Source organism: Wyeomyia smithii, chromosome 2 (assembly GCF_029784165.1).
Source record: "Wyeomyia smithii strain HCP4-BCI-WySm-NY-G18 chromosome 2, ASM2978416v1, whole genome shotgun sequence".
NCBI lineage: Eukaryota > Metazoa > Arthropoda > Insecta > Diptera > Culicidae > Wyeomyia > Wyeomyia smithii.
The window spans coordinates 132,173,546-132,198,759 of NC_073695.1; the positions used below are offsets into that span (position 1 = coordinate 132,173,546).

At 38.5% G+C, this 25,214-nt stretch overlaps 1 protein-coding gene across 7 annotated transcripts in view; it reads right to left on the bottom strand.

Annotated features, from left to right (window-relative positions):
• The window catches only part of LOC129724163 (inactive dipeptidyl peptidase 10), a 1,205,782-nt gene that overhangs the window by 251,016 nt on the left and 929,552 nt on the right, over positions 1-25,214 (bottom strand). For all 7 annotated transcript variants that reach the window (XM_055678841.1, XM_055678835.1, XM_055678839.1 and 4 more), the window contains one exon: positions 24,664-24,852. In XM_055678841.1, coding sequence (XP_055534816.1) covers positions 24,664-24,852 — 189 coding nt within the window. The remainder of the gene's footprint in view (positions 1-24,663; positions 24,853-25,214) is intronic.

Sequence of the window (25,214 nt, forward strand, 5' to 3'; positions counted from 1 at the left end):
CCAATGGAGTAAAGCTGTTAGAGGTACGCGGCATTGAGAAACGAGAGCTGCATACGAGTCACCTTCCAGGCACCGCGGAGCATGTTACCTTTATTTTGCATACAGCAGTAACAGTTACCATCGCACGCTGCAAGATATTTTGCTGGCACAGCTGCTGGAAGGTACAGCGGAGAGCAAATTTTATGCGCAGCCAACAAAATATTCAATACTACCGGTCGTGGTGCGATCATCAGCGCTCTATAGCACACATTTTTAGCTGAAGATTGTGAAATCGGTTTTTTTAGAACTATAAATGCTTGTTGAAGATAATAGTCATGAGAATTTCCACAACTACTCCTAGTGTGAAATGTTCATCTATTTATCAACAATCGTTTTACAATAACGACCAGGGCGCACCAAAGATAAACGGTAGTGTTGCCTATGAATAGTTTATCACAGCAAGATATAACCCTCATTTCAAGAATTTTCACTGCTAAATTGAGTGATTTTCCGGTTTAATTGTGTGTTTGTGTCCACTCGAACACCGTTATCAGTCAAATAATAGTAACGAAAATTAGTTAACCTAAGAACCAGAGTGATTTTCGCATCGGGAAAGCAAAAACTTTCTTTTGATGTTTATGAAAATCACTCAGTAGTATCGAAGGTGTTTTGGTTTGTTCCTCTTTCTCTAAGCTGTGTGGCCCCTCCTTAATGGCAAAAATCTACGCTGAACTCGATACAAAAGACTGCGTGTAGAAAATTCAGCTTCAGTCTAGTTTGTCACACAATAGCCAATGAAGTATAGCTGTTAGAGGTATGCGGCATTGAGAAACGAGAGCTGCATACGAGTCAACTTCCAGGCACCGCGGAGCCTGTTACCTTTATTTTGCATACAGCAGCAACAGTTACCATCGTACGCCGCAGAATATTTTGCTGGCATAGCTACTGGAGGGCACAGCGGAGAGCAAATTTTTTGCGTGGCCAACAAAATATTCAATACTACCGGTCGTGGTGCGATCATCAGCGCTCTATAGCACACATTTCGAGCTGAAGATTATGGAATCGGTTCTTTTCAGAGCTAAAGATGCTTGAAGATGAGAGTTATGAGAATTTTCGCAATTACTTCCAGTGTAAAATTTTCATGTATTCATGCATCGTTAGTTTTACAATAACGACCATCAAATAAAAACGGTAGTGTTGCCTATGAACAGTTTATCGCAGCATATAATGTATACATTTAGTCCTTCGTCACCATTTCATTCAACCTCTAGGGCTGTATACCTTGTAGTATTTTCATTGATACTTTAGGGCTGTGTTTGTGTACTGTTCGGGACACATTTCTAATAACGATTGAAGAACAAGCAGCACACATTGTTGTAATGAAGCAAATGCAACTCTCAATGCAGCATTCAAATATTGTAATAATTCGCATCCGTTACTTTTATTCAACTTGTAAATAACCGAAAAAGCGCAAGAGGTGGAGCTTATATGCAACTAACAGTGCTATATGAAATTATCATCTGCCTCGATAGCCACTGCAGTATTGGAAGAAAAGAGAGGAGAAATAAAATTTAGTTTGTTTACCTTTACTCTCATTACTCTTCGGTGATGGTGTCGCGAAGTTTCATATAACTACATACATTATAAAAAATCTCAAATATATCGAAGTTTTTCTCTACTTACGATTCTGATAGGTATGTAATTCTATCTGCGATTCAAAATTTACCGTACAAAAAATGTTTTTACTTCGTAACTATTCACGCGCCTTTCATAAAGTGTTGTAAAAGAAATATTATGATTCAAACTCGCCAAATTATAAACAATGTTTTGGGAAACGATAGTTCAGAAAACCTTGCTCAGTGGATATGCAGCGTTAATCATTCGAAATATGGAATAACAAAACCATATTTCCAACAATAATCATTCATCATTCATTTATATTAAAGATGGCTGTATATTGTGTGGTAATTCTAGCAAATATTTGGTTTAACAAGATGTTGCTATACATTTTCATAACTAGTTTGCTTCCCTTAGAAGAAAACATTTGTGAAACAACAACATGCAACATCATGTGACATTATCGTTATTTAAAAGCATCACGAAATATGCAGTTGGGAATAGATTACAGAAAACTATTGAGCAATTTCTAGTGTTCAGTTACGAGAATGATACACGTAAATAACAAAATGTTGCTCAAATCTTTTAAATTTCTTTAAAGTAACCGGGAAAGTTTCTTGCACCGTTGAAAAGGTTTTAAAACAACAAATATTGAGTAGTCTCATTTGAAAACATGTTCCAAGTGCTGCTTGGGAACCTCCCGCTTCCGTTTTGCGTTACCGGTCTTCCTGCAACATGCGTAGCATATTTGCTTATTTCAAAGCTGTCGATATTTTCATCGACACGCGCTAGTTATGGAACCTGCCACAAGCAAGTATATTCTGTTGGTGAAGGAGATGAAAATTTTTCCTGCAGAAAGAATAAATATGCAACTGCATGTTTGCTACCACCAGCTGCTGCTTTTCAACCATAGCTCTCACTTTCACAGTAAGCGCCTTCTATTTTCTCCAGTCGAGTATCAATGATAGCTACGACGCTGTATTGCTTTTTAGTCAGTTTTAGTGTTGGGCCATATGAAAATCCTCTTTTGGCAATGTGTTAACATAAGCTTTTAGAAACCCGGCTTGATATTGCGATAATTTCTAGGAAACAAGTAGTTTCAAATCGAATATTTTTGCTAAAACACCTACTAAGACTTGTACACCATAATTCATAATTCATAATTCATTCTGTGTCAATATAGGCAAAAAACGTCAACATAGACACATTAGCTTATTTTTGTTTTTTTTTTCAAAATTCAATAACAGTTTTGCGTTTGTTGAGTTGTAAAAAATAGTGTGATGGTCACAACAGTAAACTTTATCGTTTAGTGGAATAAATTCAAATTTTTAGTAGAAACTTTAGAACCCAATTATTAAAGCTAGTTGAAGTGGTTTTCTTTGGCAAAAATCACCCCTTTGGCATCACGCCATGTTTCAAGGGCTAACATCTCAACATATGTAAAAACGACAGTTCGCTTTTGACACTCGTAGCGATCGGACGCTTGATCAAGCTTGGCTACTCTGACAAAGAGCTTTTGTTTCAACTTTTCGATACCTTTATTGTATTCGGAGCGAACGCATTGTTAGCAGAGTGCATTAACATACAAACAATAGTCTTATTATACGCGGGTGTGATAATTCCCAACTGCATAACCTTAAGCCTTTACAGTTGGGTGTACTAAGGGAAAAGGCTAGTGATTGACACCCAGGTGTTAAACACGAACATATGGCCTCCGGGCTATCCCCGGGGGCAGGGGAGATAACAATTCCCCCTGACCCCATGGTGAAACCAGGCTGGAAAAATGATGGTACAATTCCAAAAACGGTAGACGGGAGCGTGACAGGGAGGCGTTTGCCCCATGGATGGATGCTCTAAATGGCGAACTATCGATATTATCAATGATACCGTCCAATGACGATGGGAAGTTCCCGGATAACCCTTGGCTAATCAGGAGATCGATCGAAGAAGAGGTAGGATGCATTGAAGATGCCCGTCCGGAAGCCAAAGGAACACGATACATCCTTACGGTGAGGCAGACAAAACAAGTAGAAAAGCTTTTAAAACTTCAGAAACTCTGCGACGGCACCAAGGTTTCTGTGCAATTCCATGAGAAATTAAACATTAGAAAGTGTACTGTCTCATGCCCTTATGGTTTAACTATGTCAAATGAAGCTGTGCCGGAAGAGCTCCGATCTCAACGGGTAATCGACGTGAAACGTTTCACTAGGAGTAATCCAAAAGACAAAACCACACCTATCCCCACCCCAACGATACTTCTGACGATACAAGGTACAACGATCCCCGAATTCTTATACTTCGGGTATCACAGAGTTAAGACCAGGACATATTATCCGAGCCCGTTGCAATGCGGCAACTGTCACCGTTATGCTCATACACGACGAGACTCTCAGGCTACTCCCACATGCCCGGAATGCTCACTTGAGCATGAGCAAATTGAGCCTTGCCTTGCTGAAGCCCGTTATGTGAACTGCAAAGGGCCACACAGCGCTCGGTCAAGGGAATATCCAATTAAAATTACAGAAACGAATATCGTACGAATAAAAGTAGATGAAGATGTGCCGTACCCAGAGGCTGGAAAGCGATATGAAATGAGACAACAAAACAACTTACAGAAGCGACTGGAGACAGTTAAAGTTGACGAACTAATGAGGCAACTGGAATCAAAGGATCAAGAGAATAAAAAACTGCGAGAGCTACTCGAGAAACTCATCAGAGAGGTGGCGGAACTAAAGAACGAGCGAAAACTTCAACCAACCGTACCCAGGACCGATGCCGATACAATCAAACTCCAACCCAGGCTCACCCAACAACACCAAGGCCCCCCCGGTAAAAAAAAGCTAGAGAATGTCTCCGACCTAACAAATGCTGACACCAAGACTCTGCAACAAGGTAAATTCAGGGAATATGAGAGATTGGATATATCTCCAATTCGAAGGGAAAAACTCGAAGACAAAGATAAGTATCAAATGTAGGTTATAAGCTTCAGTAAGTTTACCAAACATTTATTTTACCATCGAATTCAATATGAACAACAACTCTACAGACACTATGCCAAATAACTTTACTCAAACTTGTTCAAACGAAGGTAAACTTACATTTCCTCAATTCACCCCAAAACCTTAGCATTACAATGGAACGTTAGAGGATACCGAGCTAGAAAATCAGAACTATCTATCTTAACTGCTAAGCACCAGCCTTACGTTGTGTGCTTACAAGAAACGATTTGCATTCCCAACTGTCCAAGCTTCTCTTTAAACTACACGTTTATTTGCTCTCCACCCACGCAGCTTACTGGCTGGGGCGGAGTAGCAATAGCTGTTTTGAAAGGATTAACTCATGCTAGAGCTCCATTACGAACCTCCTTGCAAACACTTGCCGTGACGGTAGAGGTTCCAACCAAAAGAACATTTGTATCTCTCTACATCCCACCATCTCATCCAAACGATAAATTGAAAGAAGGGCTTTTTGAACTTGTACAACAGCTCCCTAAACCGTTTTTAATAATGGGCGATTTTAACGCTCACTCAGAAATCTGGGGGGGGTCTCGTTACAGATCTTAGAGGTAGAGCAGTAATAAACATGGTAGGTTGCTATGACTTAGACATTCTTAATGACGGATCACCAACTTATCTAAGTTTGGCAAACGCCGGACAATCTGCAGTAGATTTGACAATTTCTTCCGATCGTTGTAGTAATCTCATTTGGAAAACTATTGACGACCTACATGGAAGTGACCACTTTACAATTATCTCATAGCTTAGCCTCTACAGAAGGGACTCCTAAATAGAAATACGAGCTCGCAAATTGGACAGAATATAGAAACAGCATAGAAGCAATCTTAGATCAAAGCAGCGTATACACCCCGGAAAAACAATCGGAGTTAAGTTTTAACACTGCACTATCTTGCATTCCTCGGTCTTCTGGTAGACTGGGCGGTAAAAGGGTACCAAGGTTGAGTGAAGAGGTATAAAAATCGCGGTAAAAATGAGGTGGAAGGCACTTCGTGCCTTGCGAGAAATAGACCCGACTGATTCTCGTATATCTAGTACTCTTAACTGGTTTAAAACTGAACGGAACAAAACACGAATTATAATCTCGAAAGCAAAAGAAGATAGCTGGAAAAAATTTGCAGAAGGGCTAAATACGAATGCCTCAACTTCTGATATATGGGGCAGGGTGAGAGCTCTACAAGGTCGATATGAAAAATCAAAATATTTCATTAAAACTAATGATTCCACCACAGATGACCCTCAAGTTGTAGCTGAAACAATAGCAGATTATTAAATGAGTGTTTCCAGTATAACGGACCCGAATTAAGAGCATGTTGCGTCAGACGATAACACTGCTCGAGTAGATAATAAAGGAGAGTTAGTAGACTCTGCGGAATACAATAAAGATTTCACTTCAAGTGAGCTTGCTTGGGCACTAAGAAAATGTACCAGTAAAGGGACTGGTATAGACGAAATTGGTTACCCTCTTTTGAAAAATCTCCCTCTCCAAAGAAAACTCGCTCTATTAAAGTCACTGAATAATATTTGGCAATCAGGTAAAATTCCTCACAGCTGGAAGCATGCGGTAATAATACCAATACCAAAATCAACTAGAAACGTAGGAAACCCAGGCGAATTTCGACCAATTTCTCTAGTAAGTTGTATAGCGAAGGTTTTAGAAAGACTTGTAAACAGAAGATTGATGGGTGAACTAGAGGAAAAAGACAAAAACCAGTTTGCATTTCGCGCAGGCCTAGGGATAGATGTTTATTTCGCGGAGCTAGAAGATTTCCTCGATGCCCCTCTAAAAGAAGGAAAACATTGCGAACTGCTTTCATTAGACATATCCAAAGCATATGACACGGTTAACAGGAAAGTAATCTTAGAGTTGTTACGTGACATGAACATAAATGGCAGAATGTTCTGGTATTTGGAAAATTTCTTAAGTGATCGTACATTTAGAGTTCGAGTCAATTCTACTGAAGCCCCGTCAAATCAATTATGTGCGAAGCTGGGCAACTCCCAATAGAATACTTAGCCTGTTTAAATGAATCTAAAATAGCGGTGCGTTTAATGGAAATGAGTAGAATATCGCCAGATTTAACTCTTATACATGGGGTGAAGTGGTCATTCAATGCAGTAACTGGATCAGAACTCCCAAAAATTACTCGAAGTTGGCGTATTGGGCCTCAACATTGGGACTACCATCCTGTTAAAGTCGATTGGTCCATTCAACAGACAGTAGAAGCGGGCGAAAACTCAGCCAAAGCCTTAGCTGCTTACAGATCTATCGTTAGTGAGAAATATGTAGAGTATCACAAAATGTTTACCGACGGCTCAAAAAACGAAGGGTTGGTGGGATTTGGTGTATTTTCAAGCTCTCTTGAAATTTGCGGCAGAATTAACGACAACTGCTCTGTTCTGTCCGCAGAAGTAATGGCAATCTGTATCGCTGATCGGCACGCTCCACAAAACAGAAAAACCGTCATTTTCACTGACAGTGCTAGTAGTTTGAAAGCCATTGAATCCGGTTTCTCACGAAACCCTCCGGATTCGAGCATGTGGAAATGCGGCGTTGAATAAGAAAATTACATTAGTTTGGATCCCTGGACATTTGGGTATCCCCGGTACTCGCCGTGTCAGAAACGGAATATTATGCAACTTCAATGCACCTCTGGTTTATCTTCACCAAAAGGTAGTTTAGGGTCTATGCTTTCAAATAAAAGTGGATTTAAAATATTCTATCGGGGAAAACTTGAATAAAATGAGTTTGAGTTTTTATTCAATGTTTTGACCATTTTTGTCCATTTATGAAAACGATAGGAACATTGAAATATATGGTATGGTAAGGACATAAACAATGTGTGTGTGTATGTTTTTATTTTTATTTATTATTTATTTTAGACCCTTTAACAATTGTCATTCGGGTCTAATGTGTATATGTGTGTGTGTGTGTGAGAGGGAGAGACCTGTGCAGTGAAGTAGTATGTATAATACGGAATTTATCGATTGAAATAAAAAATTCAATACGTGGTTTCATATGTAACTGCTGTCACAAGCGACGACTGCCTTGAGAATATTCTGCTGATATTTTTCATGAGTTTCAGAAACCTAATAATTCATCCATTTTTAACAAAGTCTTCGTTTCACGTTACTGGTATTGTGGTTACTAAATTCTGTAATAACAATGAAAGATAATTGTTGTTTTGGTAAAAGATGATGTCATCTGGTATGTGCGAACATCTCAAGAGCCGTTTATATGATATCGGCTTCACTTGAAACCAAAGTTTACCAAAACATCACAATTTTTTGTATACGATGATAGATTGTATATTCTGGTTTCGAACTATGTCAATGCTCGTTCTACAAATTTCGCAATTCACACAATTAAAGTGCGTAATTCGAGCAAAAGTTTTGAAAGATTTCACGTCAACTTGACCAGATATTGGCAGCACCCTATCAAAACTCAATGAAACTTTGTATGTGTGTTACTACCCTAAGCATCTTTGCATATTTTTAGAGATAAGGAAAGTTGACTGTTAGATAGTGATAATATGACCTCTAGAAAGTGTTTGAAGTTCTATAGAAAAATATTGACAGAATAAAATTAGAGATCATAAAGCTTAAGATAATCATTCAAAAAGTATGTTGTTTTAAAAAATCGGATTTAGTTCAAATCATATTTACAACTGATTTAAAACTGAACTACAATTGATGGGACCATTTTTCAATTTTGTCTCCACTATACGTTTTGCTGCCAAACGAATTTTCAACACTGTTGTTTCTTTTATACGCTAAAGAAAAAAGCTAGTTATAAACATGTCATAAATCAGTTCAACTTCAACTAATCAGTCCGATTTAAAACATCATTTAGATTTAAAACATTAATGCGAGTGAATTAAAACTTAATGTTTTCCTAGTAACTTATTTATGACTTATTTATAAGTTTTTCCTTTCATTTTTTTCGAAAAAGATGATGCAGGTGTTACTAAGGTCCGAGTATCAACAGAATATTCTCAAGGCTGTCGTCGCTTGTAACAGCAGAGCTACGTATTAAACCACAAGAAAAAAATATTATCATAAACATTTTGTATTTTTTTGCCTTTCTCCTAGAAAGGTATAGCAATCACTGGAATAACCGAAGATATAAAAGTGGTCCCAATGGCCGAATGTCATATACCACTCGACTTCTTTCGACGAACTGAGCTTTTGCTGTATGTATGTATGTATGTGTGTATGTGTGTGTGTGTGTATGTGCAACTTTTTTTTCTCACTCACTTTGCTCAGAGATGGCTGGACCGATTTTCATAAAACTAATTGCAAATGAAAAATCTAGTTGCACCATAGGTTGCTATTGAATTTCATTGTAATCGGATTTTTAGTTTAGAGGTTATGTATCGAAATGCAAAAATCACGAAACATCAATATCTCAGAAACCACACAACCGATTCCAATAAAACTGGTTTCAAATGATTAGGCTGTCCCCAGAACCCTTAACTTTTGAATTTCGTTATGATTGAACATATGGTTCAAAAGTTATGTAAAGAAAGGTTATCCTGAGGTTGTTTAAACTCTCTCATTTTTCTCAGTGATGGCTGAACCTATACTATTTGAACGTTCCCGGTATCGCTCGTGATTAAATTGTTCGAAATTAAGAGTCATTTCTTATATTTCGCTATTTCTGAAGCACTAACATTACGTCAAATTTCATATTTTATACTTCAATTACAACGTCAATATTTTAGAACCCAAAGAGTAAACATACCTTAATTGGATTTAAGCATTCATGTAAATCTATTTTTACAAATAATAAGTTTGAATGAGAAAGGCTGAGTCCGACCGCTAGGTGGATTAATTAGGTTTTTTTTCTTATCGATAAATTCCGTATTATACATACTGTTACACTGTACAGGTCCCTCCTCTCTCTCTCTCTCACACACACACACATACACTCGCACACATACACACACATTGTTTGTATCGTTACCACACCATATATTTCAACGTTCCTATCGTCTTCATAAATGGACGAAAATGGTCAAAACATTGAATAAAAACTCAAACTCATTTTATTCAAGTTTTCCCCGATAGAATATTTTAAAACCACTTTCATTTGAAAGCTTAGACCCTAAACTACCTTTTGGTGAAGAAAAACCCGAGGTGCATTGAAGTTGCATAATATTCCGTTTCTGACACGGCGTGCGGTAATGAAGTAGCAGACTCAATAGCAAACAAGGGGAGATTATCAGAAATGACTTACGAGAAAATTCCTAAATTTGATGCTATCAGGTATATGGAACGAAAGTTGTGGAAAGCTTGGCAAGAGGAATTGAAATCGTATAACCCGGGTACACAGTTGAACGAAAAATTATCAGTTAAACACCTACTATTAGATTGTAAAAAACTTGAAAAGACAAGGAAAAAATATTACCATGATGAAGATTTGAAGAAAATATTACGAAATGATAAGAAACAGGAAGATAATGTAATCGAATTTATAAAATCTATAGGAGTAATCAAGAATTTGTAAAAATGAATCATGTATCTTTTCTAAAAGACGCGAATGACCATTTAAGGTTAAAGCGTCTCAAATAAAAAAAAAGAAGGAGGTTGTATCCAAGACACGACCGCATAAATGACGTAGAACTACGTACACTATCAACAAATGCATTGAGTGTTTCATTACCCTAGTAACACAACTGGTTTTATCAAAGTTTTATAGCGCTTTTTTGGCTGTATTGAGCGCTATGAATCTTTGATAAAACCAATATTTTTGCTTGGGTAATGAGTTATAATGTCTACTAATAAAGGGTTGTGAATTTCGTGAACCGGATTCAGCAGTTAGAAGAACGTGCCGAGTTAAAAACCATACACAGCACAAACACACAAATCATACCATATCATAGACACACACACATCATACCATATCATACAGACACACACACATCATACCATGTCATCATACCATACACACATCATACCATATCATACACACATACACACATCATACCATATCATACACACATCACACCATATCATACACACATCATACCATATCATACACACACAGCAAGCAAGCGACCAATCAGAGGACGTTATTTTTATTTCAAAAAGGCTTGACAATTTTCAATAGTGCAATAGTTCTTAGATTCAAACGACATTTTTCTGCATTTGGGCAAATGCGTGTATAATTTTCCAATCGATTGCTGCAATAATGAAGAAAATCGGTTGAAAACCAACCGACCTATAAGCAATTGAAAAGAAACAAATTTCGTCCCAGTTTTTCAGTTTGCATCCCTGTGTGGTATGCTAAAGTAAAACGTAGTTCTACGTCAAAAGGCATTTTGCTGTTCAAAATTTGATTTGGTGATGACGATCTCTATGCTGCCCCAACAGTGGGGGAATAATGGCAGTCTGGCGAGGCACGCTGAGAAGAACCGCGCTGCTCCTGAGACGTGGTGACCAACCACAGGGCTAGTGCTGCTGCTTAGGAAGGACGACTACTGTTGACAGCTTGTCGCTGTCCAGAACAATTATGAGCGGCTTTGGCTGAAACAGGCTCTTATATAGGCCAAATAGCATATTTTCAATTGCAAGGTATATGATTCTGTCGCCGTGCTTGGGAAGCAATCATATAACGACCAATCAGAGGACGTAATTTTCGTTTAAACAAGGCTTGACAATTATCAATAGTACAATAGTTTGCATAATCAATCAACAATTTTCTACATTTGGGTGGATGCGTGTATAATTTTCCAAACAATCGCTGCAAAAATGAAAGAAATCGGTTGAAAACAAACCGATTTATAAGCATTTAAAAGGGGACATATTTCGTCCCCTTTTCATTAATAGTTTCCCTATTTACATCCCTATGTGGTAGGCTAAAGAAAAACATAGTTCTACGTCAAAAAAATGTAAAAACGAGATAGCATATCACCGCTTCTTTTCATACATCTTCATCTTACTGCTGACAGCGGGCAAAAATTAATTTGAGCCCAGGACATGAGTTCATTGTCATTCACTGTTACTCGGTATAAGAATGCCAAAGGCTCGGCAAAAATCAAAGGTACGTATTTAATTCTCAAATTGGCCGCCAAGGCGAAATTCGCATTTTGGCCGAATCTCTTGATGGCCATAAACATCTTTTACAGTATTTGACTGAAAAGATGTATAAGTTTTATTCTTTTGATGCCAAAAACGAGAGACCGTTTAAGGCTGTTTTGAAAGGTCTTTCAAATGACCAAACTATTGAAGAAATTAAAGAATGTTTGTCAGAATCACTTGGTTTTGCTTCCAACCAAGTAATTTTGATGAAACGAAAGGCAAATGCCAAAATTAATCAAACTGGAATACACCAGGAAAATTACTTAGTACATTTTGATCGTACCAAAGTAAATAATTTGAAATGTTTGGAAAAAGCACGTGTTTTATTTAACGTGCGAATAAAGTGGGAAAATTTCCAGAGACATGGAGAAATCCACAATCTTACTCAATGTCGGAATTGTCAAGCCTATGGGCATGGAACTCGAAACTGCCATATGGCAGCAAAATGTATGATTTGTGGTGACACTGGTCACACGAAAGATATCTGCCCCGTGAAAGAGACCACTAATAGTTTCAAATGTGTAAATTGTGGGAGAAATCTAATTTCTAATTTCTTTAATAGTCCTGTAAGGTCAAAAATTATTGCTTCCAGACAACGTAGGAATTCTTAGCAACCTGTTGTCAATGTGGGTATACAAAAGACATTCAATACTGTTCAGGCATCACCAGCACTTTCATTAGCAGGTGTGTCTGTAGGTAATAATTTAAATTCAGCTAACAAATTTCAGACAAAAAATCCTGTTCAGGCAACACCAGGCTGTTCATATGCCAGTGTCCTTCCAGGTAATATTTCAAATTCAAACAGTAACAAACCATTCGTGTTTGGTGCTGAAAAGTCAGCCAGTATTGATTTAGGTAGTCCAACTCCAGAAAAGATTGAATACCTACAACAAACCATGCTGCAGCTAATGTCCAATAATGTGTTTTGTTGAACTGTAACTCGATGTACGAGGCTGTTCAAGAAGGTATAGAATTTACAACTAATATTGTTATGAAATTGAAATTCAGCAATGGTTTTAAATAATGCTGTAAATTTTCTAAATTGGAATGCTCGCTCTTTAAAAGCGAAAGAGGATGAATTTTTCAATTTTTTAACAGTTCACGATGTGCATATTGCAGTTGTGACTGAAACGCTTTTAAAGCCAAATATTAAACTAAAAAAGAACCCAAATTACATGGTTCATAGGTTTGATATAATTGATGTTGCCGGTGGTGGAGTTGCAATAGTTATCCACCGTCGGATAAAACATCGTGTTTTAACTCATCTTGAAACCAAAGTTATCGAGAGTTTGGGATTTGAAATTGAAACAAGTATTGGCATTTTATTTATAGCCGCAGTGTATTTGCCTTTTCAATGCACTGGTGAGCGAAAAAATTATTTCAAGGGAGATTTGCAAAAATTCACAAGAAATAAATCTAAATTTATATAAATTTAAGAAATAAATCTAAATTAATCATCGGTGATTTTAATGCGAAACATCGATCTTGGAATAATGCTCAAAGCAATTCCAATGGAAAAATATTGTTTAATGATTGCTCGGCTGGATTTTATTCAGTTTTATTTCCAAATGGTCCTACACGTTATTATTCTATTAGGAATCCATCTACAATTGATTTGGTACTAACAAATCAAAGTCATTCATGCAGTGATTTATTAACTCATGCTGACTTTGATTCTGATCATCTTCCCATAACATTTTCTATTTCCCATGAAACTATTTTAAATCCCACTTGATCTGTGGTAAATTATCACGATACTAATTGGGATAGATATCGTTCTACGATCGAAGGAAATTTGAATGATGATATTATTTTACAAAATAGTGCTGACATTGACAGAGCATTAGATAATTTTAGCAGCCTAATACCCAATACCCGGAATATATCAGTTCCTAAGGCTCGAGTGAAATTTAATGCACCAATTATTGACAGTGAACTTCAACTTCTTATACGTTTGAAGAACATACGGAGACGTCAATACCAAAGATCTCGTGATCCTGCTTTGAAAATTATTTTTCAAGAATTACAAAAGGAAATTAAACATAGATTCACTCTCTTGCGGAATGAGAATTTCATGAGAAAAGTTGAACAACTAAAACCTTATTCAAAATCTTTCTGCTCATTCCGCGTCGAACACTCGACAGAAACGGACGTGCAAAGTGGTCGTTCTATTACAATCCGGTCCGTGTGTACGAATAGCCAAACAAAAGAGTGTATTATTCAAGGCCATCAGTTGACAGTCGAGTCCGTGTCGCTGTGCTGAGTGATCTCACACCCGGCTCACTGCTGGTGGCTGTATTGGTGCTGCTGTACTGGTGCTGCTGGCTGCTTTGGGTGCAGCTTCGAACGATCGGACAACCACTGCTGGAAGGAAGAAGTAAAGAGGTACGTGTTCTTGTCGGCGCTAGTTCGCTAGTGCGCTACATTTAGCGCGATGGATATAGATCCCTCGCCTCCCGTGCCACCATCCCCGAACCCCCCTGACCCTGACCCTTCTGTTACCCCCTCCCCTGTTCATTCTCCAGTCCCCCCTCACCACAGGCTTTACCCGGACGGATCTCAACAGGGCAGCTATACTGTTTATTTTCGTCCAAAGGCAGGAGTGAATTCAAAGCGATTAAACATACTGCAAATTTCAAAAGACCTGACGATGGGGTACAAGGCCGTGACCGAAATTTCCAAGGTCCGACCTAACAAGCTCCGTGTCGTGGTCAGTGATCTGGCACAGGCCAATGCTATCGCTTGCTCTGAGCTCTTCACACACGAGTATCGCGTTTACATACCCGCACGAGACGTGGAGATCGACGGTGTCATAACCGATTCGAGTCTGTCTGTCGAGTGTATCCTAAAAAGCGCAACCGGTTGCTTCAAAAATACCGAAACACAGGTGAAGATTTTGGATTGTAAGCAATTGCGGTCCATGTCTCTCGTCGGCGGTAAAAAAGTTTACACTCCGTCAGACTCGTTTCGCGTTACGTTTGCCGGATCTGCACTCCCTAGCCACGTCTCGATCGACCGGGTTCGTCTGCCTGTGCGATTGTATGTACCCCATGTTATGAATTGCACCAATTGCAAGCAGTTAGGCCACACAGCCGCCTACTGCTGCAATAAGGCACGATGTAGCAAGTGTGGGGAGACTCATGCGGAAGATTCTTGCAGTGTTAATGCTGAAAAATGTATTCACTGTGGGGAAAACCAGCATGAGCTCTCCACATGCCCGGTGTACATGCAGCGCAGAGATAAAATCAAGCGGTCACTTAAGGAGCGTTCAAAGCGTTCTTACGCTGAGATGCTGAAGAAGACCGTGACCACTTCTACCATAACATCGAACCCCTTTGATCTGTTGCCCTCCGATGAAACCGATTCTGACGATTCATCAGCGGGAACATCTTATGCCAATCCTGGGGAGTCTAGGAAGAGGAAAAATGTTTCTTCTCCTAAAGTTCCCCGTAAAGGTCCTAAGATTTCCCAAAGTGTAATGAAAAGTACGAACAAACCAAACAGTGCTGCGGAAAAACCGGAGCAAACTCCTCCTGGGCTTGCAAATTTAAAGTCCCAGAAGGAGTTCCCAGCACTGCCAGGAACATCTAAAACCCCAGTTGTTTCTTTTGCACATCCAGGTGATGAAACAAACTCTGGATTAGTGAAATTTTCTGACATTGTGGACTGGATTTTTTAAAATTTCAATATACCCGATCCAAATAAAATTTTTTCTTACAGCATTCCTCCCAACAGTTAGATCATTTTTGAAGCAGTTGACTGCCCAATGGCCCCTCCTTGCAGCGATTGTATCCTTCGATGCCTAATTCAACTGCGTATATGAAAAATTCTATCTCTGTCTTACAATGGAATTGTAGAAGTATTTTACCAAAAATTGATTCGTTTAAAGTTTTGATAAATAAAAACAAATGCGATGCATTTTCCCTTTGTGAAACTTGGCTTACTTCAAATATTGATCTCAACTTCCATGATTTTAATATTATTCGCCTTGATCGAGACACCCCATATGGAGGAGTACTTTTAGGGATTAAGAAGTGCTATTCTTTCTATCGTATTAACCTCCCCTCGATTCCAGGCATCGAAGTTGTCGCATGTCAAATGACAATACAAGGTAAAGAGCTTTGTATTGCCTCAATATATATTCCTCCCAGAGCACAGGTTGGGCCCAGAGCACAGGTATGACCTCACACGGAATGTCGATTGAAAGTTATACGAGGAAATGATTTCAAAAGCGGTCGAGTCGATTCAACATCATCCACCACTTGAAGAATACAACCTCCTTTCGGGCTCGATTCTCGACGCCGCGTTGCAAGCCCAAACGAAGAAATATCCCGGCGTAACGATCAAAGAACGGCCTCCCACTCCGTGGTGGGACCAAGAGTGCTCCGATGTCTACACGCAAAGATCCGACGCGTTTAAGGCCTACCAGAAGGGAGGTATACCTGGCGACTATATACGGTATTCGGAGCTTAATACCAAGCTTAAAAGTTTGGCTAAAGCAAAGAAACGCGGATATTGGCGTCGGTTCGTGAACGAGACGTCGAGGGAGACATCGATGAGCACTCTTTGGAACACAGCCCGAAGAATGCGGAATCGCGTAACGGTCAACGAAAGCGAGGAGTCTTCAAGTCGGTGGATATTTGATTTTGCCAGGAAAGTATGTCCGGACTCTGTTCCTGAGCAAAACATTGTTCGCGATGCGTCTCCGGGCCACGACGCGATAGAATCACCTTTTACGATGGCAGAATTTTCAGTTGCCCTCCTGTCCTGTAACAATAACGCGCCTGGGTTAGATAGAATCAAATTCAACTTGTTGAAGAATCTACCCGGCAATGCCAAGAGGCGCTTGTTGAACTTGTTCAATAAGTTTCTGGAGCAAAACATTGTACCGCAGGATTGGAGGCAAGTGAAGGTGATCGCCATCCAAAAACCAGGGAAACCAGCTTCTGATCACAACTCTTATAGGCCGATTGCAATGCTATCCTGTATCCGGAAATTGATGGAAAAAATGATACTCCGTCGTTTAGACCATTGGGTCGAATCAAATGGTCTACTATCAGATACTCAATTTGGCTTCCGCCGTGCCAAAGGGACGAATGATTGTCTTGCGTTGCTTTCAACAGATATTCAGCTGGCGTATGCTCGCAAAGAACAAATGGCGTCTGCGTTCTTGGACATTAAGGGGGCTTTTGATTCCGTTTCTATTGACATTCTTTCGGGTAAACTTCACCGACAAGGATTTTCGCCAATTTTGAACAATTTTTTGCACAATTTGTTGTCCGAAAAGCACATGCATTTTACGCACGGCGATTTGGCAACTTTTCGCATTAGCTACATGGGTCTTCCCCAGGGCTCATGTTTAAGCCCCCTTCTTTACAACTTTTATGTAAATAACATCGACGAATGTCTGGCAAATTCATGCACGATAAGACAACTTGCAGACGACAGTGTAATCTCTGTTACAGGAGCCAAAGCTGCCGATTTGCAAGGACCATTGCAAGATACCTTGGACAATTGTTCTGCTTGGGCTTTACAGCTAGGTATCGAATTCTCTCCGGAGAAGACTGAGATAGTAGTTTTTTCTAGGAAGCATGAACCTGCTCAGCTTCAAACACAATTAATGGGTAAAACGATTTCTCAGGTTTTGGTACACATATATCTTGGTGTCTGGTTCGACTCTAAAAGCACCTGGGGTTGTCACGTGAGGTATCTGATGAAAAAATGTCAACAAAGAGTGAGTTTTCTTCGTACAATAACCGGACAATGGTGGGGAGCCCACCCAGGAGACCTTATAAGGCTTTACCAAACAACGATATTGTCTGTCATTGAGTACGGGTGTTTCTGCTTCCGCTCCGCAGCAAACACACATTTGATCAAACTGGAGCGAATACAATATCGTTGTTTGCGTATCACCTTGGGTTGCATGCAATCGACCCATACGATGAGTTTGGAGATCTTAGCTGGAGTACTACCATTGAAAACCCGCTTCTGGAGCCTGTCTTCTCTTATACTAATCAAATGTGAGGTCTTGAACCGTCCCGTGATTGAAAATTTTGAAAGGTTAATCGAACTTAATTCTCAAACTCGTTTTATGACATTGTATTTCAATCACATGTCCCAAAATATTAACCCTTCTTCGAATATTCCAAATCGTGTCGACTTATCAAATACTTCTGATTCTACTGTGTTTTTCGATACATCCATGATAGAAGAAACTCGTGGAATCCCGGATCATTTACGCGTGCAGCAGATCCCTAAAATTTTTTCCATTAAATATCGAAACATCAACTGCGACAATATGTACTACACTGACGGATCACTTCTTGATGGGTCCACTGGCTTCGGTATCTTCAATAACAATTTAACCGTCTCCCATAAGCTCGATAATCCTGCTTCTGTTTACGTCGCAGAATTAGCTGCAATTCAGTACACCCTAGGGATTATCGAAAAAATGCCCACGGACCATTATTTCATCTTTACGGCCAGTCTCAGTTCCATCGAGGCTCTCCGATCGATGAAAGATGTTAAGCACTCTCCGTATTTCCTGGGGAAAATACGGGAACATCTGAGTGCTTTATCCGAAAAATCTACTCAGATTACCTTAGCGTGGGTCCCTTCTCACTGCTCGATACCGGGTAATGAGAAAGCGGACTCTTTGGCTAAGGTGGGCGCAACAAACGGTGATATTTATGAAAGACCAATTGCCTTTAATGAATTTTTTGCATTTGTACGTCAGAATACGATCATCAGTTGGCAAAATTCTTGGACCAAGGGGGAGCTGGGAAGGTGGTTACATTCCATAATCCCCAAGGTATCGACGAACCCGTGGTTCAAGGGGTTGGATGTAAGTCGGGATTTCATTTGCGTGATGTCCCGGCTTATGTCCAATCACTATAGATTTGACGCGCATCTCCGTCGTGTTGGGCACGGGGAGAGTGGTATCTGTGCCTGTGGTGAAGGTTATCACGACATAGAGCACGTTGTTTGGTCATGCCCTGTACACCGTGACGCCAGGTCTAGATTAATAGCTTCCCTGCAGGCCGAAGGTAGGCAGCCGGCTGTTCCTGTTCGTGATGTCTTGGCGAGCCGTGACCTATCCTACATGTCCCTTATATACGTTTTCCTGAAATCCATCCACGCCCCAGTTTAGTCCTATCCCCTTCCGCCTACATCCAACCAAACGACAAGAACACGTTAAGACCCCGGATCCGGAAACAGCAATCAGACCCGCACGATACTCTCAAGGCCCGATGGAAACAACCCAATATGCCAGCCCGTAATATCTTGGCCCAGCAGCGGAACAAATTTAATATGCTACTTACCTATGGCAATGAAAACCATCAAACAGCAAACCTGTGCTTTTAATGCAAAATATTCTAGCTTTAAGTTAGATTTAGTTTCAGCTCGTAGTCGGCAGCGAGGATACAAAATTTGCTTTTAGTTATTAAGATACTTTAGAAAGTAAGCTACCAGATATAATTGGCGCCGTTTAACATTGAATTGTATTTGTGCCGTGTCAAATAAACTATAGATGAAGAAAAAAAAAACCTTTCTGGAAGCTTTCGAAGGTTCTTAAGAAACTTTCGAAGCCAATTCCAGTCCTTAAAGATGGTGATTGCATTTTTCTAACGAATGAACAAAAATCTCAAAAACTCGCTCAGCAGTTTGAGAGTGTTCATAACTTTAATTTGAACGTAGTAAGTCCTATTGAAAATGAAGTAAACCAAAAGTATGATCAGATCACCACCCAAGAATTTCTTTCTTAAGAGGTATTGGAAACAACTTGAATGAGGTGCGAACTATTCTCAAAAAATTCAAAAACATGAAAGCACCAGGAGATGATGGGATTTTCTATATCCTCATCAAAAGACTTCCCGAAAACTCTTTAAATTTCTTGGTAAAAATTTTTAACAGATGCTTTGCACTAGCACATTTTCCTACGAAATGGAAAAATGCCAAAGTCACTCCATTTTTAAAACCCGAAAAGAATCCAGCTGAGGCATCAAGTTATCGACCAATTAGTTTACTTTACTCTATTAGCAAACTTTTTGAAAGAATAATTCTCAATAGAATGATAACACATAGTGTAACGGGGTTATTTTGGCCAGCTTTGGGAAGTGTTCGCACAGTTCATTAAAAACAAACACAATTTTTCAACATGAATGCCTACTCTATTATACCATTGTTAAAAGCTAGGTGTCTATTTTAATATACACCGTTCAACAATGCAATATATTGAAAAATATCCTAGAAATATCAAAATTTCTACGAAGTACTAAAAACATCTTTTGGTCCACCAAATTTTTACTTTGGCCCACCTTTATATCTACAGACGTGTATGGAAATAGTTCGGACTAATTTTATTTAAGATCATCATCGGTATTTTCAGAGCAAAAATAGTGGGTTTGAAGAGAACATCCTTCTGCTGTGAATTTTTGTAAATTTTAGGCATCTAAAAATGAAATGATTTGGCTTATAGCGGTTTGACAGGCATTCTCGTTTAATTTCATATCGTTAAATGTGATAAATTAAAAAGTAATTACCTGTAAATTGTCACAAACTGCCTCTTTGTTCACGTGCAACGGCCAAACGGTAATCAAAGAGATGTCAAAACTTGGCATGGCCAAAATATGTTTGCTTCAGAAAGAGGCAAACATATTTCGGCCATGCGTTTAACCACTTTCTCAACTTTTTCCAACATGTTAGAGTATACAAACTGTTTCTATGACATTTTATTGATATTACTACAACAACAAATTGTTTTAAAAGCATACATATTTGTTACAATAGCTTCCGGACGATGACTTGTATATTACCACTTCCTCTTGACTTTGGGTTGACTCATCCATGACTTTGAATATGTATGAACTAATTCCAAAATAACACTACCTAGACCCAGTTTTACGCCGAAAATTATAGTGTAGTATGATTCTTAGGTGTGTTATTTAATGTTGCATGCATAGTTTTCTAATATTAATTGAATTTATCAGATAAAATGCGTAAAATGTGCATAAAGGTTTAATAGCTGCATAAAGGTTTAATAGCTAAAATGTCAAATTTCAGTATTCCACTTTACCTTACAAAAATGATACAAAGTTATTTAACTGACCGCACTTTTCAGGTTAACTATCTAAATGGTAAATCTAATAGATTGCCTGTTAGAGCTGGTGTGCCTCAGGGGAGTATCCTGGGCCCAATCTTATATAACATTTTTACTTCTGATCTTCCTGATTTACCACCAGGTTGTGAAAAATCTCTGTTTTGTGACGATACAAGCATTTCCGCAAAAGGAAAAAGCCTTCGTGTTATATGCAGTCTGCTACAAAAAAGTTTAGATATATTTTCTTCATACTTGCAGAAATGGAGGATTTCCCCTAATGCTTCTAAAACACAGTTAATTATTTTTCCTCATAAGCCAAGAGTTTCATTTCTCAAACCCACCCATAACCACGTTATAAGGATGAACGGTATGGTCTTAAATTGGTCTGATCAAGTTAAATACTTAGGGCTAATTTATGATAAGAATCTTACTTTCAAGGAGCACATTGAAAATATCCAGTCAAAGTGCAATAAGTATATCAAATGTTTATATCCTCTTATCAACAGGAATTCTAGACTTTGTCTCAAGAATAAACTGTTAATTTACAAACAAATTTTTAGACCAGCAATGTTATATGCAGTTCCCATCTGGACAAGTTGTTGTACAACTAGGAAAAAGACACTTCAAAGGATTCAGAATAAACTTTTGAAAATGATTTTGAAGTGTCCTCCCTGGTTCAGCACGAACGAGCTACATAGGCTCACTAATGTAGAAACATTAGAAAATATTTCGAGGCAAATTATCAACAAATTCCGACAAAAATCGTTGCAATCCTCAATTGCAACGATTAGCTCACTTTATAGTCAGTAAGATAGTTTTAAGTTTATTTTAAGTTTTGTTTTATTCCCTTTTTTTTCCTTGACAAGTAGGTTTAATAATTTTCCTACAATTACATTAACTTAACTGCGAAAGCTAATAACATTCAATAATATAAAAAAGCGTACAAATATATATATAACAGTGTTGAAATGTCACCATTTGTGGCAGAACACACAATATTAATTCTGAATAGATATTAGTACATAAATAAATCATTACAAACATTCCTCCCCTATTAAAAAAAAATAAAAAAAAAAAAAATAAAAAGGTACGTATTGTTAAGGGATAGAAGCAGCTTTGAAAATTAATTTAATTTAAAATCTCTGATTATGTAATGGTTTATCGATGACTGAGTTAATAGCTAAAAATAGATTCAGTTTTTGCATAGTGCCAACCACGATCAATCACCCTACCTGTAAAAATCCTCATTTGAAATATTCATCCTCGTACCCTGCAACGTTTGAAACGTCTATGGCACCCAAATCTTGTATTGTGCCATTCAAATCATCTGTAACGTTTTTTTCTGCTGCTCAAGCAGGCGCTTCTGATGACGTGTAACAATGGATATTTGCCTATGGAGAGCATTTTCCTGCCCCTGACAATCACCCGTCTGAAAGACGTGAAAAAAATCCTCGACTATATTTTCACTAGCAATACTCAGAGGGAGAGATATGCGAAAAGAATGTTGTGAGCTAAACGAACATGTCAAAATTCGAGTCAAACGAACAAGAAAGGTAACACATTGAAAGGTGTTGCAATCAAGTACAATAGAGGATTTATTTATTTTCACACGTTTCTCATGTTTTATTGCTAAACAATGAATTGAGAATGCTCCAAAATTGGTTTATCACAGTGATTTTTAATTGGTGGCTCACAAACCTTGTGTTTGATCAACAAAATAATGATTAATTATAGTGGAAGTATATAAAATTAAACATAAACATAAAATAAACACTTTCACGGTTTTTGTGATGCTTTTTATTATTCCCATGGACTTATACCGTCACCATCAGTTATACGAATCGATTGAGAAAGTTAGTCAACATTGCGCTTTGAAAGAGATCTGGCACCTCTAACATGTGAAACCTAGTTGCCAAATTGTCGGTTTTTTTCATCGCTTATCTCTCTCTCTCTCTCTCTCTCTCTCTCTCTCTCTCTCTCTCTCTCTCTCTCTCTGTCTCTCTCTCTCTCTCTCTCTCTCTCTCTCTCTCTCTCTCTGAGTATCTCTAATTTTTACTACCTTATTTATACCTGATGCTGCATTCCAAACCCTGCAGCTTCAACCTCAAAATTTTAAGCGTTGGTAACGTTGGCCTATGGTACGTATAACCTAGATTGAGGTAATTCAGAGCAAGCAAATATAAAATGCAGTGTATTATATGCTTGGAAAACCATTCACTAGTTATGAGCAATTAGTTGAGATTTGTTTTGAATAAGTAACAGTTTATAATTACCTGAAGTGTTAATCTAAAACATGTGAACAAACTCGAGCTCCCAACCCAACAAACCCTTACCAAAAAATAGTAATACTGCACGCAAAAGTTGGTTTTGGTACACTACCCGTCATAAGTTTGGAATAGTTTTACTGAGTATTGCAACACCCAGTTTGAATATTGCAACATCCCAAAAAGATTAGCATCACTTGATATGGGCAGATTAATGTAACTCTATCTCTTGATTCTAAAACCTAGAGAGTTGTGGTCTTCAGCAAAGTTGCTCAGGAGGTCGAGGGATTGTGGTTGGAGGAGAGTTTAGTTCGGAATTCAGTCACAAGGCAGCGCTAGTGTGCATGAAGTTTTGAGTGTTTTGAACGCTATTCAGCTAAGAAATCCCACCATTTAGAGAGTAGCGATTTTCAGCAAAGTTATTCAAGAAGTCAAGGGCTTGTAGTTCGTGGATAGTATAGTGCGGAATTCAGCCGCAACGCAGCGCTAGTGTGCATGTAGTTTTGAGCGTTTCGAACTTAGTTTAGCTCAATAATGACATCATCAAAATACGACAAATTGTGTACACACTAGCGCCACATAGCGGTAAAATTTCACAGCCTTTGACCTTCTGAACAAGTTTCCTGAAAATCGCAACTTTCTAGGTTGTCCAAAACACGAGATATCCGCCTATTCTAGGTGATGCTAAACTTTTTGAGAGATGTTGCAATATTCAAACTGGGTGTTGCAATACCCAGTAAAGCGATTCCAAACTTATGACGGGTAGTGTATATGGAAGCTCTCTCTCTCTCTCATTTTTATGCCATGTTATGATTCAAGACTAATGGTTTGGCTATAAATCAAAATATATACTAGAACGAATGGTTGAACAAAATTTTGATTCCATTTTCTCCAAAACACCATACCTATGATAAGTATGTGTTTTGGCCAGATAAACTATTATCACATTACGTCAAACAAACACAAACGTTCCTGAACAACTTCTCGACTCCATTGTTACCCCAAATACGAAACACAACGAATCTACCTCAGTGTCGTCCAATCGATGATTTCTCTGAGATTCTGAGTTCTTTCTGTGCAAAAATAACTGGAGATCAACGAATTGCAAACTGTTGATTGGTAGAATCAAGAGATGCATTCGAAAAGCGGACTTGAAGGCCGTACAATGCTCTTGTTCAGGTATATTCCTTCGTCGGAAGGCCGGTAACGGACTTTTCTCGAATGTTCAATATCATTTGTTAGTACAAAATGAATATCTATCTCCATGAGAGGTAAATCAATTTTCCTTTAAGCTTCAAGCCTTTATTTTTAAATCAGTTTATGTTTTGATAATTTTATTATACAACATCATATGCATTTTTTTTTCCAGAATCTTCAGGAGAAAATAAATATATACTCCTAAGAGCAGAAAAGTAGAAAATTGCATAGTTAAGTAAGATCGGCACACCTACAAAATGTCATTGAATTCTAAAAAGGTGCTGCCAACATCTAGTCGAGTAGCCAAAATCGATCCCCTATTACTTATGATTTAATAAATCAATGATTAACTATTCGGCTCTCCGTTCAACTTAACCAACCCTGTATTTGTTTTTTGGGAAACTCTTACCTCGTATCGTCCATGTGATATCACAGCTATTCGTTGTTGTGTCATTGTTACATGCTTAATGTGAGTGAAATGTTCCGTGCCAGTTTCTTGAACACCTGCCATTATTAGGAAGCTATCGCCGTCAGGTGCAAAAACAGGATGAGGTAATATGTCCAACCATTCATTCTCCGGAGCTCTTTCCGAATGACGCTATTAAAGAAACATAAGTACAAATAATTATGACCACGTCAGTAGCTTTCATAAAAATTTATATAAATGAAAATAAGTCGCTGTCCGTATGTCGCGATTTAACTCAAGAACGGATCAGCGGATCGGCGTGGAAATTTGTATATAGGGATTGCTGGGGTCAAGAAAGGTTTCCATGATGGTTGGAGGCTCCTCCATCGTCTGAAGGGAAGGCTCATACAGAAATGAAACAGAAATTTCTGCATAACTCTAGAACTACTCAAGCAAATGGAAACAAGTTTGACATGCGCAGATGTTAAGGTGCGAAAGAATATTTTAATGCTGGCTCGGCACCCTTCTCTGAGCTGGAAGGAAGGACTCCCACA